Raw genomic sequence first — 17,051 nt, forward strand, 5'->3', positions numbered from 1 at the left:
AAGCGCTTTGCAAGTTCACGCCAAAAGCCACTTGATTCGGCTCTGAGCAGCCACAAAGCAGATTTCCCAGGAGGTCCGGAATGTCCCAGGTCAGGGTAATTACCGGCAGGCCTCGGGGCTGTAGAATTCCAGCGAGGATTCAGGAGTCATAAATGGTGCCCACATCTGCCCGGAAGTCCCATTAATCATGTTGCACTGATCGGAATGCCAGAAGTTGACCTGTGGGGACGCAAGGCCTCTTAAAGAAATGCTCTTGGGCATTTCCTGCCTAACTTGGAGCTGTGACTTCATGGGCCATGTGCCCTGGGAGATGTCACCAACCAATTGACAGCAGCCTGTCCCCTCGGAGAGACAGCCTGGTGCAAGGTGAGCAGGCTGTGTAGACAGATAGCCAGAGACACTGTCGACTGCAGCTCCCCACTCCCTAACCATGGATCCCTGAATGTGCAACTCTGCTGGGGACTCAGTTACTTCATCTGTAAAATGGACCTGTCACTCACATCTCCAAGAACCACAGTGAGCAGGGGACACTGACCTCCTCACCTCTCAGAGGGAAGGACACTTCCTGAAAACAGATCAAGTTAGAAAGTAGCCCAGTAAATAAAATATTTAAAATAATAATGGTGGCTACCAGATCTCAAAACAGTAGTTGCCTCTGGGGAGTGAGACCTGGACAGAAAAAAGAACAGACTTCTCACATTCTACCCCTCTGTCCTAGGAGAAGGTTTTTAAGCATGTGTACATTTATATATATATATATATATATATATATATATATATTTTTTTTTTTTTTTTTTTTTTTTTTTTTTTTTTGGCCGCATGTGGGATCTTAGTTCCCCGACCAGGGATCGAACCCAGGCCCCCTGAAGTGGAAGCACAGAGTCCTAACCACCGGCCCTCCAGGGAAGTCCCTGTACATTTTTATATTGAAAAAGCAAGCCAAAGAGAATTTCAGTAGCTCCCATTCGGAACGGTTATTATTGGTTGCAAATGGTAACCCTGCCACTCTGGGCACTGATGGGGAATAACCTGTCCTCCCCCCTCAGGTCTTTGCCACCATCACCCAGATGAGCGTTTGGAAGGTGTGAACACCACCACCGCACAATCATTCTCGTGCATGATAACAAAAGGCCACCAGGTAAAAAAAGCAAGTTGCAAAACAATGCACATAGGATGATTTCATTCTGCTCCAAGAGGGAAAAAAAAAAAAAAAAACGCACATGCAAATCGATACAAATAGACAGGAAGAATATACCCAACGCTGATAACTCTGGGTTTCCTCTGTGACTCAGGTGGGAGTGGGGCTGGGTGTGTGAAGTCGTACAAAGTGCAATTTATATCTATTATTTTATTTTTTCAGGCGAATGTCTTCCTGTGTTTCTAGCATAATTTTTTTTTCTACTCAATAATCTTTTACTGCAATGGATGGTTATATCATCAGTGTAATATTTTTGAAGCATTCTTGTAAGTGAAGCATCAAAGAAACAGTTCTGTTCCTAGCATACACGTAAATAATCAGTGTCTATGCCCCACACACACACCCGGAACAAAGAGCTAGGTTTTGGGTGGGGGGAGGTCCGTTTTTGTTTTTGTTTTTAGCCGCTCCTTGCGGCATGCGGAACTTCCCCGACCAGGGATTGAACCCGCGCCCCCTGCGGTGGAAGCCCGGAGTCTTAACCACTGGACCGCCAGGGAAGTCCTAGCTGAGCCTTAAACACAGGTAAAATCCCCAACTCTGAGAGCACCTCCCCTGCGGATGCAACCCCCTCCTGTTTTTGTTTTGTTTTCTTTTCTTAATTGGAGCCTAGTTGATTAACAATGTTGTGTTAGTTTCAGGTGTACAGCAAAGTGATTCCGTTATGCATATACGTGTATCTATTCTTTTTCAAACTCCTTTCCCATTTAGGTTATTACAGAATACTGAGCAGTGTTTCCTGTGCTATACAGTAGGTCCCTGTTGGTTATCTATTTTATATATAGCAGTGTGGACATGTCAATCCCAAGCCCCTGTTTTAAGAGGAAGAAGGTGCACGGGGTGGCCGGCCCTGGCAGCCCCTGCCATCCCTACCCGGCCCCTGTACAGGACGGCCGGCGCCTCTCGCCCTCACCTTGCTGACCCCGTTCCACTTGTCCACGAGATGGATCCTGCTGAAGTTTTTGACCCCCGTGAACACGGTGAAGAGCCCGGAATCGGAGTTGTTGAGCTGCAGACAACGGCAGAGAATGACACCTTTAAGCCCCAGGATGGAGGCAAAGGACCCGGGGACCAGTACGCAAGCCAGCCCGCTTAGTTACAGGCTGCTCCCTCCTCACCCGGAGGGCAGGGGCCTCGTTATGCTGTTCACCGTTGCATCCCCAGCACCTGGGGGTCAAGAGGAGGAGGACTTGGGGGCTTTCTAGGAGGGACCCTCCCCTGATGACAGCATCCGTCCTAGAAAGAGTCCCACCTTCCCTCCCAGACTCTAGGAGAGTCTGGTTCTCCTCCTAGGTGAATGGTAGGGTCACCCATTACTCCCCCCAAATGAAAATAAAGCATGGCCACGTGACCTCTTTGATCAGTGAAAACGATCAATGAGGAGAGAAGTGGTTTGTCACTTCCAGGTGGGAGCTTTAAGATCCAGTGCATGCAAATTTCTGTCGCTGCTACAGAAACCAGGGAAGTGTGTGTCCAGCTGGAGCCTCCCTCAGCCTGGGTCCCTGAGTGACAACGAAGAGCAGAGGCCCCCTGGCCACCCGCACTGGACACGGCATACAGGCAAGAGATAAACTTTTGTTGTTTTAAGCCACTGAGATTTGGGGGCTGCTAAACCTGGCGTATCCTGAAGCATACAGGCACACAGGACATGATGTTTATCAAGTACTTTCTAGACAGGAAGCACAGGCTTTGGCACTCTGAGGGTATTTCTTAGAAAAAGATTTCTAATTCAGAGCAAAAACATGCAAAGCGTACAAAGAAATGAGTGACTGCTGGGTAAAATCTAGAAAGCACCCTTTTACCTCCGAGGATGCCATACAATGTAAGGTGTAGCACCCATTAGGAACTCAATAGGGGTTGTTTAGTGGCCGAATAGCTACATCGATTACTGACTGGTTAGGCCAACAGGGCCCAAGTTCAAAGGCTGCTCTGGCTTCCTAATATCTGTGTGTTCTGTCACCTGTCCATTCGGAGCTTCATGAGCCCAAACTTTAGCCAATATAAGGGGCAGTAACAGGAGCCACTATGAAGAGGTATTGAGAATATTAAAAGAGCTAATGTGTAAAAACTGCTGAGCACAGTGTCTGAGAAATAATAAGAACTCAAAATGCTTTATTATTATTGTTATTATTATTAATAAATGTTCACCCAAAAGGATACTAACACAATAATTATAATAGACAAAGTGTATCAGAGACTGCTAGTTACTACCCAAAGCCCATTCTCCCCTTTCTCCTTCATAACAAAACCCAAACCTCACTCAGGGCATCAACACACTAGCTAAAAGGTAACATTTTCCAGCTTGCCTTGCAGCTAAGTGTAGCCACATGACTAAGTTCTGGGCAATGGAAAGCAAGTGGAAATTGGTTTTCTCCCTCCTGAAGAGGGAAACAGCTGGGACATGCTGTTTTGTCCTCAACTCCCCTGACTGCCCCTAAAACCCCCACCACTTCATCCTTCCTGCTGCTGCCTAGAATGTGGATGTGATAGCTGGTGCTCTAGCAGCCATCTTGGGCCATGTGGTAATCTTGAGTATGGAAACCATACCCTCAGGAGGACAAAGCAGAGTAGTAGAAGAATTCTAGATCGCTGAAGAGTGTGAAACCACCACAGGAACACTGAACAGTCACTGCTGGACTGTTATTTTGGGATTCCCACTATACATACTCAAAAATAAGTTTTAACATGTTACTCAATTGGTAATAACTTTCATTTGTTTACAAGTTTACAGTTTGCTTTGACAAGAATCATGTCACTTACCTTAAACTTGCCAACTTACCCACACACCCAGAACCTGTCATCCTAGTCAAAAATGTACTGAGCAGCTATCATGTGCCCAGAACAGAATCACGATTTCTCCCTCCCACTGCCCCAACACCAGATCAGTGCAGCCCCAAAAGGAGGTTGAGGCTGGAGCAACTCAGAGGGCTGGTTACAATTTGTGGTTGAGGGAGCCAAGGTCAGGGATCTGACTCTACATCAGATCATGACTCAGGATCCCAACCACTGACCCTACTAGGTTACCAGGGATCAAGATTAAGAAAAAGCAGGCAACTCAGAGCGATGCTATAGTTGACATTTGTGACCCACCTCCCCAGCAGCCATTCCCCTTTCTTTCAGCACCAGTCACATCATTTGAGCCTGGATCAAGCTGCACCTGAAACCACCCCTAGAGTTTTCAATTATATAAGCCAATGAATTCTCTATTTTGCTTAAGCCAGTTTGAGTTAGATTTTCTGTAATTTACAACCCACAGCTCCTGGGCCCCCAGCCAGCTCCAAAAGCGAGCTGGTAACCGGTTCCCAGGCTGTGTCAGTGGAGGACAAGACAGAGGTCCTGAACTTCCCACTGGGTTACACTTACCTCAGCAAATAACCCGAACTTGCCCTTGAAGGGGAACATGTTTGGGAAGTACTTATTGATGAGGTGGATGAGGGGGTCCTCATAGCCCCACATGATCTCGCTGACAGTGCGGTTCATGAAGGCACGTTCACCAAGGGTGCTGAACGCCAAGGTCATGATCAGCTTCAGGCTCATGGGCCCATTCTCCATCATCATTGCTGCACTCTGCAGAGCCAGGGGACACCACGGGTTAGAGGCCAGACACAGCTGGTCTGTCCTCCCTGAACTTCAAGCCAGGCTTCAAGGCACAGCCCATCTAGAGAAACGTTCAGGCCTAGAAGGGTCCCTGCAGTGGACATGCAGGGCATCTGGGTCATCCGGAACCATTCCCTGATCCTTCAGGAATAGGACCACCTGTGCTCTTGAGTTCAGGCTGAGTTAACTCCACCCCTAGCCCCACAGGCAGGCATGTGGCTTAGGCCTGGCCAATCAGAAACGTTCCTCTTGGGACTTCCCTGGTGGTCCAGTGGTTAAGAATCCGCCTTCCAATGCAGGGGACGCGGGTTCGATCCCTGGTTGGGGAACTAAGATCCCACATGCCGCAGGGCAACTAAGCCTATGCACTCTGAAGCCCACACACCACAACTAGAGAGAAGCCTGCGCGCTGCAACGAAAGATCCCACGTGCCGCAACCAAGACCCAGTGCAGCCAAATAAATAAATATTTTTAAAAAAAACAGTAAGAAAGAAACGTTCCTCTCTATGTGTATGTAGCCCAATCAGAGCCAACAAGCCACAAGGAGCCAGTCGGCTGGGACTGTGGGGTAGAGAGGGGAAGTGCCTGTGGCTGTGCTTGAACGTGGGGTGTGCAAGGCTGTAGCCACCCTGAGGGGCAGGTCGGCCAGAGCATGGAACCATCACAGATCCGGGCAACCTTGTTTGCACTCTGGATCAAGCCACATCTGAAACCAGACCAACTCCTGCCCTTTCAGTAACAAGAGCCCACATATGTCCTTTTTGCTTATGCCAATTTAGTATGGCATAAGCTTTTACTATGACCTTGTAACCAAAAGAATCTTCATGGAGACTCTACTCCACTTCCTTAGCAAACTCCCTCCCAAACTCCAAGACCCCAAGCACCTGTTCTACCCAATATTTGGGTGCTTAGAATTTAGGTGAATTTATTTTCTAATTTTTGCTTTCCTCTGGAGATACTGTCTTGGCACTTGGTTTATTTTTTAAAGGCACCTCATCCAAAAGCTAATCTCCACCTGTAGAAAAGGGAACAGAGCCAGCATTTCCTAAAACACAGAAGTCTGATTCCATGGGAACTCACAAGGGTCTCCTTAACATTATGATTTTTTAAAGGTAATAAATAGATGGCTTTTAAAAATCATAAAAGGATACAAAATAAAAGTCCCTCTCCAACCCCTGACCCTCCTCTTCCTATTCTTCTCCCCCAAGGCAACCCATTGCTCTGGGTTCTTGAGTATTCCTGCAGAGAGAATCTACACCAGAAGGCAGCAAACTATGGCCCGTGGGCCAAAGCCAGCCCACGGCCTGCTTTTGTACAGTCCGGGAGCTAAGAATGTTTTTTTACATTTTCAAATGGTTGAACGGAAAACAAAAGAAGACTACTCTGAAAAACATGAAAATTATATGAAACTCACATTTCCGTATCCATGAAACAGTTCCATTGGAATATAGCCACACCCACTCATTTATGTTTTTGTCTTGGGCTGCTTTTGTGTTATACTGGCAGAGTTGAACAGCTGCAACAGAGAACATCTAGACATCCAAGCCTAAAATATCTATCTGGCCTCTTACAGAAGAAGCCCACCCTGGTCTAGGCATGTAAAAGCGCTTGTGCGTAAGTGGGTGTGTGCGTGCAAGTATTTCTCCTTTAGAAATATTATAAGTAGGGGCCTCACGCATGTGTTCTGCACCTTGCTTTTCCCCGGTTAGATAGAACTAAGAGACTGTTCCATGACGCCCCCTGCGGCCCTGCCTCCTTTTGCTGGCTGTATACTAGCCCACTGCCCGCCCGCAGTAGATTATCACAACATAACTCCACATAACACACCCTTAGGTTGTTTCTAGATGTTTGCTCTGAAAACGTTGCTGAAATAAATATCCTTGAGAACAAACATCTTTGCCCACATGTATTATTCTGTCAAGAGGACAAATTCCTACCTATAAAATTTCTGAGGTCAAAGGCACGTGCAATTTATATTGAAAATCACTACCTTCCAACAGCTCATACCAGTTCCGTGCCTAACGACAGTATCTGTTTCCACACACGCTCCTAAGTCCTGGGCGTTATCACACAGTCTTTGCCAACCAGCTCGGTGGGAGAAAATGACTTCACTGCCAAAACATGCGTATCTCTGAGGGGGGCAGCTGCAAGGCTTTGGGCTGCATTTTCTGAGCTTCTGTCCTGTCCACCCAACAGACTGACCAGGTGCCTTCACGTCTGATCCTGAGCCCGGCCCAGGGCCAGGCCCAGAGCAAATGCCTGATGACCTTCAACTGGGTGGACAGAGGATTGAATGGAGGGCTGAGTGCCACAGAGGGCAGACTCATAGCCCAAACTTCGTAGGTTCAAAACCTTAATCAGCTACTCACTAGCTGAGCGACCTTAGGTAAGTCACCTAACCTCTCTGTTCTTCAGTTCTCCTCCTCTACAAATGGAGAAAATAATGGTACCTAACGATCATGGGATCGCTGACAAGTAAACAAGGTAACATGTGTACAGCCTTAAACACAAGTTCTAACACGCAGTGTTAGCAAGATGCTCAGCCAGCAGGCCTGAGAATGCGCTCTCTAGAAAGGCCTCCTGGCCAGGCTGGCCTTTGGCTGGTGTCTGAGATGCTGGCTTTAGGAGGGCTCCCACCACCCCCTAACTAAGAGGGGCTCACTGCGCCTGGACTGTACCAACGTGGTTTACGCGGACCACCTGCTTTCCTGGGATCTGGGTCCGTGCCAGGCAGAGGGCACCAACGTGACCAGCCCCCGATAAACACCCTGGACGCTGAGTCTCTAGTGGGCGCTCCTGGTGGAGGACACCCACCTGTGTTGTCACAAGTCACCGCTGAAGGAATGCAGCGTGTGCTGCGTGACTCCCCTGGGAGAGGGTTCTGGAAGCCTGCGTCTGGCCTCCACCCCACGCGCCCCTTCCCTCTGCTGATTCTGTTCTGTCTCCTTCCACTCTACCAAGCCATAGCCAAGAGCAAGACCGCATCTGCTGGGCCCTGTGAGCCCTCCTAGTGAGTCAGCGAACCTGGGGGTGGCCTTGGGGACCCCGACACTCATGGCAGGCAGCAAATCCAGCTACTACCATGACTCTCTCCTGCAGAGAACGGACGCCCTGCCCTTCACCTCCCCCTAAACACCACAGACGACGACACGGACCCCCATTCAGCACCGCCCCCCCGCCAGTACCTCCTTTTGGAGATTTTAGATTTGCAGAATTGAAAAGAGGAAGACCATGACTTTGGCCAATATCCCCAAACCAGAGCCCAGAATGCACCCAGGAAGCCCACCGGGCTTAATGTCACCGCAGGAGCCACAGGCTGTGCCCTCAAGGGACTGACCGGTACAGGGGGCAGACAGAGAGACAGAAGGGGCGCCTCACCAAGACCAGGATGTTGGGCATGACGATACTGTCGCTCTCCAGGCCGCGGGACTTGTCAGGCTGGAACTGGAAGCTGCGGTACTCGAGGAAGGACACCGTGTCGTTGTCATTGAAGGTGATGTTGCTCTTGTGTCTGAACTCCCTGTGGGCGGGGAAGCCGGTGGGTCAGCTGCCTGGGAGCCAGGGGCCCTCGGATGTCTGCACCGAGCTTGGCCGCCTCCCCCCCCATCTGTCCTCCCGCCGCCTGCCCACTGCGGGACACGGCACCAAAGCCTCTGTAACCAAATCCCAACATGCCCCCTCCCCCTGGCCAAGCCACCGCTGTCCCTCATCAGTCTCTTCCCGGGCTGCCCTGCTCCTCCGGGGTAGGCGGGGAGGATGGTGGATAGGAATATGCACTCTGAAGACAGAGGGTGGGGACTTGAATCCTGTCTCCACCATTTACTACCCCAGCCTCAGTTTTCCCACCTATAAAATGGGAGTAATGGGACTTCCCTGCCGGTCCAGGGGTTAAGACTCCGCACTTCCGTTGCAGGGGGCACGGGTTCAATCCCCGGTCGGGAACTAAGACCCCACATGCCGCAGGGCGAGGCCAAAAATAAAATAAAATAAAATGGGAGTAATAACAAAACCTACTTCATTAGGTCCCTACTTGTGAGGATTAAGTGAGTTAACGCACATCAAGCAATTAAAATGGTTGTCAGATGCATAGAAAACATTACAAATCAGCTGCAAGTTTCATTGCTGTTATGCTGTCATTATTCTCTCTTGTTCTGCAAACTGTTCTCCACAGAGCATCCAGAAGAATCTTTGGAAAGGGGAAATCAGATCACGTCATCCTCTCGCCCACTACCCTCCTTTGCACACAGGATAAAATCAAGCTCCTACTGTGGCCTCCGGGGTCCTCACCATCTGACCCCATCCCGTTCTCGGGCCTCCTCTCTCCCACTATCCCCCTCACTCCTAACACGCCAGCATTTACGCTGCTTGGTTTTACCTTACTTGTCCACTTGTTTATTCCCTCCCCGCTCCCCATCAGAATGTCAGCTCTGTGAGGCAGGGGCTTTTGTCTGCCTTTAACAGTGAACTGGGGGACTTCCCTGGGGGTCCAGCAGCTAAGACTCTGCACCCCCAACGCAGGGGGCTTGGGTTCAATCCCTGGTCAGGGAACTAGATCCCACACGCATGCCACAACTAAGAGTTTGCATGCCGCAACTAAGGAGCCTGCCTGCCGCAACTAAGACCTAGAGCAGCCAAATAAATAAATAAATATTTAAAAAAACAAAACAAAAACAGTGAGCTGGCACAGTGCCTGGCACACAGGAGGCACTCAATAAACGCTTACGGAATGAAGGAATAAATAGGAACTTTGGCAAACCAGACTCAGCTCTGACATAGAAGCCTTTCACGGGTGAGCTAAGCCAGGATCACAGTTTCCTGAGGGCACAACGGGCAGAACAAGAAATCGGGCCTCATATTCCAACAGGCCTCCCTGCCTCTTGGAAAACTGCTCAGGCCAATCCAACGAGCCCAGTAGCCACTGGAGATCTGCACCCTCCCAAAGAAAACGATCAAACGAAGAGGCTGCGGCAGCAGTGGTCAGAATGGAACGGAGCAGGACCCCAACAAATCCCTTCCATGTCCCCCATTTTTTGTTTGCAGGAAATAGGCTTCATTCAGCTTCCTTGACCTCCCCTGAGTTCCGAAGGGTAGATTCAAACAGTTGCTCATCAGGGGAGGGAGGGGATGCAGAAACAAAGGAGGAGCAGTCAGGAGACAATAGTGCCGCCTTGGGGCAGGGTCCTGGTTCCCCCTCGAGGGATACACAGAACACTATCTTTCAGTTCTTCTGTAGGAACTAAGGCCCCCACCCAGGTGGAGGATGGTAACTTCAGGCCGAGCACAAGATTCCTGGGACACCATCTTGTTACCTCACCACCAACCAATCAGAAGAAAGTCTGCACACAGTGGGAGGTGATGAAGACTCTGACCCCATCCCCAAATGATTTCCCTTGAAAAACTTCCATGCTCAAGCAGAATCTTTGGAATTGGTTTTTGGACATGAGTCTGCCTTCTCACCAGGTTGCTGGCCTCCTGAATAAAGCAACCTTTCCTTTCCAACCAACACTTGCCTTTTTTTTTTTTTTTTTTTTTTACTTTTTGGCCGCACCTCACGGCATGTAGGATCTTAGTTCCCCGACCAGGGGAACTGTGCCCCCTTCAGTGGAAGCTCGGAGTCTTAGCCACTGGACCGCCAGGGAAGGCCCAACACTTGCCTTCTGAGCGGCGAGCAGCTGAACTCAGGTAACAATAATATGTTAACAGCTCATGTTTATTGAGCACTTACTACATGCCAGGCACTGTGCTGGGCTTTCTGCTAACCATCTTATCCAATCCTCATAACCACCCACAGTGCGTACTGTCATCCCCATTTTACAGAGGGGGAAACTGAGGCACAGGGAAGGAAAGGCCTATGCCCACAGTCAGAGAGCTGTTGAGTGGCAAAGCCAGGCAGTCGCTCTCCAAGTCTCAAGCGCTAGAGCACCAGATTGGGAGAAGCAGAGTGACCGTGAACAAGCCCCACTACTGCGAGGAGCCTGCTTCCTCATCTGTAAAATGGGGTGATGACCTGAGTCCCAGCCCAGCCCCCTTCATCCTCACCTGTACACGTAGGGTCCGCGCTCCCGCACCTGCGGCCTCTGGCCTTGGAGGATGTCCCTGGGGTTGATGACATCGAAAAAGTAGACAGAGAGGTAGAAGGGGACGGGGATCTCCTTCCACATGTTGAAGGACAGGCTGCTGGGGTCGATGCGCACATTCTGTGGGGGATGAGACAAATAGGTCAGTTAGGAGGAGGGCCAGGGCGCCCGCCCACCTACCCACCCTACCACGCGGCTCCAAAACAGCTGCCCGGTGCCAGCCTGTGCTGCAGACTCCACAGGCACATCAGGGAAGGGGTTCCCTGGAGGGGGGTGCTCTGGGGGCAGGAGGAGGTGGGAATGCTGCTCTGGAGTTGACATAATTAATGTTAATAGGTAATATTATTTTTATGTGGTATTTTTTTTTTATAAATTTATTTTATTTTTTATTTATTTTATTTTTGGCTGCGTTGGGTCTTTGTTGCTGCGCGCAGGCTTTCGCTAGTTGCGGCGAGCGGGGGCTACTGTTGGTTGCGGTGCGCGGGCTTCTCATTGCGGTGGCTTCTCTTGTTGCCGAGCACAGGTTCTAGGCACGTGAGCTTCAGTAGTTGTGGCACATGGGCATAGTTGCTCCGCAGCTTGTGGGATCTTCCTAGACCAGAGATCAAACCCGTATCCCCTGCATTGGCAGGCGGATTCTTAACCACTGCACCACCAGGGAAGCCCCTATGTGTTATTTTAAAAATGTGTTTTCATAACGGCAGCCTGATTGGGGGACCAGGAGGTGGCCGCTGCTTGACCACAGCACTTGGCACCCGGTGGAAAGTGGGCTCTGTGTGCCAAATGCGTCATTCATTCATTCACTCATTCATTCAACACACATTTTTTAAAAACTTTAGTATAATTGATTTACAATGTTCAGGTGTACAGCAAAATATTCAATTTTACATATATATATATTCTTTTTCAGATTCTTTTCTATTATAGGTTATTATAAGATATTGAATATAGTTCCTCGTGCTATACAGTAGGTCCTTCTTGTTTACCTACTTTATATATAGTAGTGTGTATCTGTTAATCCCAAATTCCTAATTTAGCCCTCCCCACCCCATTTCCCCCTTTGGTGACCATAAGTTTGTTTTCTATGTCTGTCAACACACATTTATTGAGCACCTACTACATGTCAGGCCCTCTTCTAAGAGCTGGGGATAGGAGAGCGAACAAGACAGACCCAGATCTCCAATGTCGTGGGGCTCTTATTCCAGTAGGGGAAAGGTCTTCAATAATTAGGATAAAGTGCATGCTATGTGACAGGGCGTAGTGAAAACACAGCAGGGACAGGGAAGAAGACTGCAATTTTAAACAGAGGAGTCAGGCAGGTGAAATGTAAGGAAAAACAAAAGACCAAAACTAAACCAAAATTAAAAACTAAGGGCACTGAGGGGAACACGTGTATTTGGTGGTGGTGGGTAATTCCATGTAGAAGCCACAGCCCGTGCAAAGGCCCTGAGGCAGAGAGGAGTTGAGACAGAGCATTCAGGAACAGCAAGGAGGCCAGCATGGCCAGAGCAGAGCCTATGAGGGGGAGAGCAGAAGGAGATGAGAACAGAAGCAGTTTTCCACGAAAAGCCAGCAAGGCAGAAATTTATATAAACTATAAATCTCCAGATGTATAAAGCTTGGCCAAAACTTGATTTCCTTAAACGGCGGAAGATAACAGGTCTGAAGCTCACTCGGCGAGTCTGTCTGTCAGATACACTGGCCTCTAATCCCTGCTTCGCTCCTCAGCTCTGAGCTCCCTGTCCCAGTGACACAGGAGGTCCCCCAAGTGCCACCCAACCCCGACCCCGCCCAGCCTGACCCAGCCCATCAGATAGACGCTCGATATTGCAAAGCTAGATGTCTGGGCAGCTTGCGTCACCCTCACCCTTTCTTTGAACGTGGTTTTCCAGGACAAGGACAGCCACCCCCACTGTCCCCAAACAGACTGTCCCAGAACCAATGGGCAGCAGCCCCAGAGGAGGCAGAAGGCTGGAGCTGGAGGTCAGGCTCGGCCCCATGTCCCCAACTGGCAGGCTCTGGGAAGGAGCAGATTTGGAGGGAGTCTGACCCGAGGGCCCTTCGGGCAAGTTAGTCGGCCCTGAACCTCAGTTTTCCCATCTGTACAATGGGGCCAGTGACTCTGTAGCCTCAGCTGTGCCTCATTTAACCTACGTGGCATTTAAATGAAGAAAAGTTGAACTCATTGCCAAGAACAAAAAACTGGGAGATTTAACATAAAATCTGGACTTCAGGGTTCTCTTGAAAATATCAGGAGATCAGAGACTTGCCTTCAGGTGTAACAATCCTTTATTGATAAACACGTCTTCCTACCAGCTACGGGAGTCACAAGGATCATTTTTATAACCCGAGCATCCAGTACCTGCAAATAAAGGTGACTAGTAAACATGGTTCGTACAAAGCAACAAAAAAGGGTATTTCCCTGCTGGAGAGGGTGTGGAGAAAAGAGAACCCTCCTACACTGTTGGTGGGAATGTAAATTGGTGCAGCCACTATGGAGAACAGTATGGAGGTTCCTCAAAAAACTAAAAATAGATTACCATATGATCCAGCAATCCTACCCTTGGGCATGTATCCGGAGAAAACTCTAATTCGAAAAGATACGTGCACCCCAATGTTCACAGCAGCACTATTTACAATAGCCAGGTCATGGAAGCAACCTAAATGTCCATCGACAGATGAATGGATAAAGAAGATGTGGTACACATATACAGTGGAATATTACTCAGCCATAAAAAAGAATGAAATCATGCCATTTGCAGCAACATGGATGGACCTAGAGATGATCATACTAAGTGAAGTAAGTCAGACAGAGAAAGACAAATATCATACATATCACTTGTATGTGGAATCTAAAAAAAAATGATACAAATGAACTTATTTACAAAACAGAAACAGACTCACAGACACAGAAAACAAATTTACGGTTACCAAAGGGAAATTAGGAGGTTGGGATTAACATATGGACACTACTATATATAAATCACTTAGTTGTACACCTGAAACTAACACAACAGTGTAAATCAACTATACTCCAATATAAAACTAAAAAAAAAAAAAAAAAACGAGCATTTCCCAAGCGGGCCTGTGTGTCAGGTGCTTGTTCTAGACTCTTCGCTGCATTGTCACTTCCCTGACTAGCACCACGATCCTTCGAGGCAGCCACTATTATTATTATTATCATTATTATTACTGTTATTATTATTGGTTTCCTTTGTCAGTTTTAATGAAGACGTAAGTGAGGGAGTTCGGTGCGGGGTGCAGGAGGAGCCTGGGTTCAGTGTGACAGGTGACACCTGACCTCTTCTGTGCGAGGGAAAAGGCCACAAGACCCTGGTGGGGGCCGGCCCTGAGCGCTCCTCTCCCGAGTTTAAGGCAGGGAGGGGGAAGCCAGCATCCGGGCCTCCCAGCCCCCAGCTCTAGAGCTGCAGAGCCCAATGAGGGCACATCCCGGGCCGGCCAGGAGAAGGGGAGGAGGAACGGAGTGGCAGTCCCCGTGTACAGCTGTAGGGAGGGCCCGTCCCCGGCTCAGTCCTGACACATACAACCAAGAGGGCAATTCGGGTGAGCATGGAGGTGGGGGGGAGACATGGTGAACGGAAGGGGTCACCCCCCCAAAAACAAAGGCAGCAGCTGCAACTTCTCTCCGGGCCCCTGAGGTCCCCGGGGCTTGGGTTTTTCCAGCTCCTCCCATGTTTTGTGAGCTGCCAGAAATCCAGATGTTTCTATGGCATCTCCCAATTGTTTCAATGGCAGCAACTTGTTTTTCAAAATCAAACACACCCGGGAGGCAGATCGCACATCTTCAGGCCACGGCTGGACCGCCGGGATGCTCCTTTGCACCATATCCCGGAGGGGGTGACCTCTCCGTGTTAGGGCGGGGGCGGGACTGGGGCCCGCGAGGCTGGGTAGCTCTTCCCCTCCCCGCTGGCCCACAGCAGGTCCCACCCCAGAGGCCATTCCCCCGCTCCCTCCCACCAGCCACAGGCTTGGAGAGGGGAATTCAAACGTCAGCCTGGAGGCTGCTGGGGGGGTTGCAGGCGGGGGGCGGGGGCGGGGGGCGGTTGTCAGTCATGCAGGATGGAAATCCTCAAATTTTAACCCAAAGCAACCAAGATAGGCCCACAGGGAGGAGCGACAGAGGGGCGGTGCCATCATGCCCTCTCTCCATCCCCCATCCACAGAACAGATACACACGGGGCTAGTAGGTAGGGGGCCCGCCCGTCCTGGCTTCAGTCAGCGCACTCGGCCGGGAGAAAACGCGACATCAATCCAGTTTCCTACTTTTTACGTGTTTGGGATAAAACGTAACAGGGAAGAGCCAAATCTGACTACCTGTTGGATCTGTTTCTTTTACTTTAACCTTTGCTTCCTGTTGCTTTTGTTCACTAAAAGGATATTGTCTATACATAATGACCTGCCTCGGGGAACCCTGCTCCTCTGCCTGAATGTTAAACCGAAGTGCCTTTGTTCAGGGACGCATCCTGACCCTGTCCACCTGGGGACGGCTGCAAGAAAGAAGAAAGGAACACGTCCCCTCCCCGAGGCTGGCCATTCCAGGGGAGATTCGCAAAACTTATGGCCTTTGTACTGTACTTCCTCATCTCCTCCCCATCTCTGTGCTATAAAAGAAACTAGCATCCAAACCCTGATAAGATGGTTACTTTGAGACATTAGTCGGCTGTCTTCTCCGTCTGCTGGCTTTACGAATGAATGAATATACGAATGAATGAATAGTCGTATAGACAATGGACCTGACAACACGGGGAGGGGGAAGGGTAAACTGGGATGAAGTGAGAGAGTGGCATGGACATATATACACTACCAAATGTGAAACAGATATCTAGTGGGAAGCAGCCGCATAGCACAGGGAGATCAGCTCGGTGCTTTGTGACCACCTAGAGGGGTGGGATAGGGAGGGTGGGAGGGAGACGCAAGAGGTAGGGGATATGGGGATATACGTATACATATAGCTGATTCACCTCGTTATACAGCAGAATCTAACACAACATTTAAAGCAATTATACTCCAATAAAAATGTTTAAAAAAAAAAATTCGTATTCCCTGCCTCAACACCTCGTCTCCGATTTATTGGTCTGTCGTGTGGCGAGCAGAGCAAGCTTGGACTCGGTAGGAAAAACATATAACGTGAGATCTACCCTCTTAGCAAATATTTAAATATACAATGCAGTATTGCTAACTCTTATTCATCATGCATAACTACTGTTACTACTACTATTACTACTACTAATAATAATAACAAACATAAATAAAGAGGTTGGGAGGAAACTTTCGGAGGTGATGGACATCTTAACAGCACAGATCGTGGTGATGGTTTCACAGGTGTATACTTCTCTCCAAACTCATCGAGTTGCATAATTATATACATATAGCTTTTTAAAATGTCAATCATACCTCAATAAAGTGGTTTAAAATTTTTAAAAAGTTTCCAGTTCCTGCTTCCCTCCCCCAGCCCTGTTTCTTGGCAAAGGTACCTGGACCCGGAGAAGGCTTTTTGGGAATTCCGGAATCCCTCTGTGCTTTCCTAATCTCCTGGCCTGCCCACCCGGTTCAAGGATAAATCAGCACCAAACTGATGAGTCACCAGATGAAGCCATGTGTCTCTCCCTCCAACAGAAGGGGTTTTGGGGCTCTGGGGTCCCACCCGTGTTCATTGGGCAATCTCCTGTGACCCAGCTCTGCCTTCTGGGATAAGTCACTGATCCTCTCTGCACCTCAGTTTCCTCATCCATAAAATGGGTATAATGATAGCGTCCAAAATAAGTGGGTGTGTAGAGGTAAAGTGCTTAGAACAGGGTCCAGTAGAGCCTGGGGACCCAGAAGGTCAGCCATGCAGTTACCTGGCACGAAGTGACCAGCCTTTCCTCCTCCCCCTGTCACTGCCCCACCTCCAGTGGGGGTTGGACTTTGCACTGCCTGCGATCCACAGGATAACTTTGATCCACAGGACCAGAGGCATCAGAACCAGGCAGCTGATTAGATAACAGTGCACAGGCCAAGCTCAGGGCCTTTTGACTAACATCTGATTCTATCCCTGCCCCCTCCACTAAGGTCAAAGATCACAGCCCGAAAACAAAGACTGAGAGAGAAGGCCAAGGTGATCCCTCGTTGGACGCCACTCCCTTTTATCCAACCAGATTCTCCAGGCTCATTCTGGACAG

General features: G+C 49.3%; 1 protein-coding gene across 7 annotated transcripts in view; it reads right to left on the bottom strand.

Moving 5' to 3' along the window:
* Positions 1-17,051, bottom strand: part of SCARB1 (scavenger receptor class B member 1) — an 89,924-nt gene that overhangs the window by 25,006 nt on the left and 47,867 nt on the right. For 5 of the 7 annotated variants that reach the window (XM_082353259.1, XM_082353256.1, XM_082353255.1 and 2 more), the window contains exons 2-6: positions 10,832-10,989; positions 8,171-8,312; positions 4,559-4,762; positions 2,109-2,204; positions 104-219 (exon numbers count right to left, since the gene is read on the bottom strand). In XM_082353259.1, coding sequence (XP_082209385.1) covers positions 104-219; positions 2,109-2,204; positions 4,559-4,762; positions 8,171-8,312; positions 10,832-10,953 — 680 coding nt within the window. In that variant the 5' untranslated portion in view covers positions 10,954-10,989. Of the gene's footprint in view, positions 1-103; positions 220-2,108; positions 2,205-4,558; positions 4,763-8,170; positions 8,313-10,831; positions 10,990-13,139; positions 13,232-17,051 lie in introns of all 7 variants that reach the window. The other 2 variants (XM_082353258.1, XM_082353260.1) reach the window with 2 other exon arrangements.

This window comes from Balaenoptera borealis, assembly GCF_965194805.1.
Source record: "Balaenoptera borealis genome assembly, chromosome: 14".
NCBI lineage: Eukaryota > Metazoa > Chordata > Mammalia > Artiodactyla > Balaenopteridae > Balaenoptera > Balaenoptera borealis.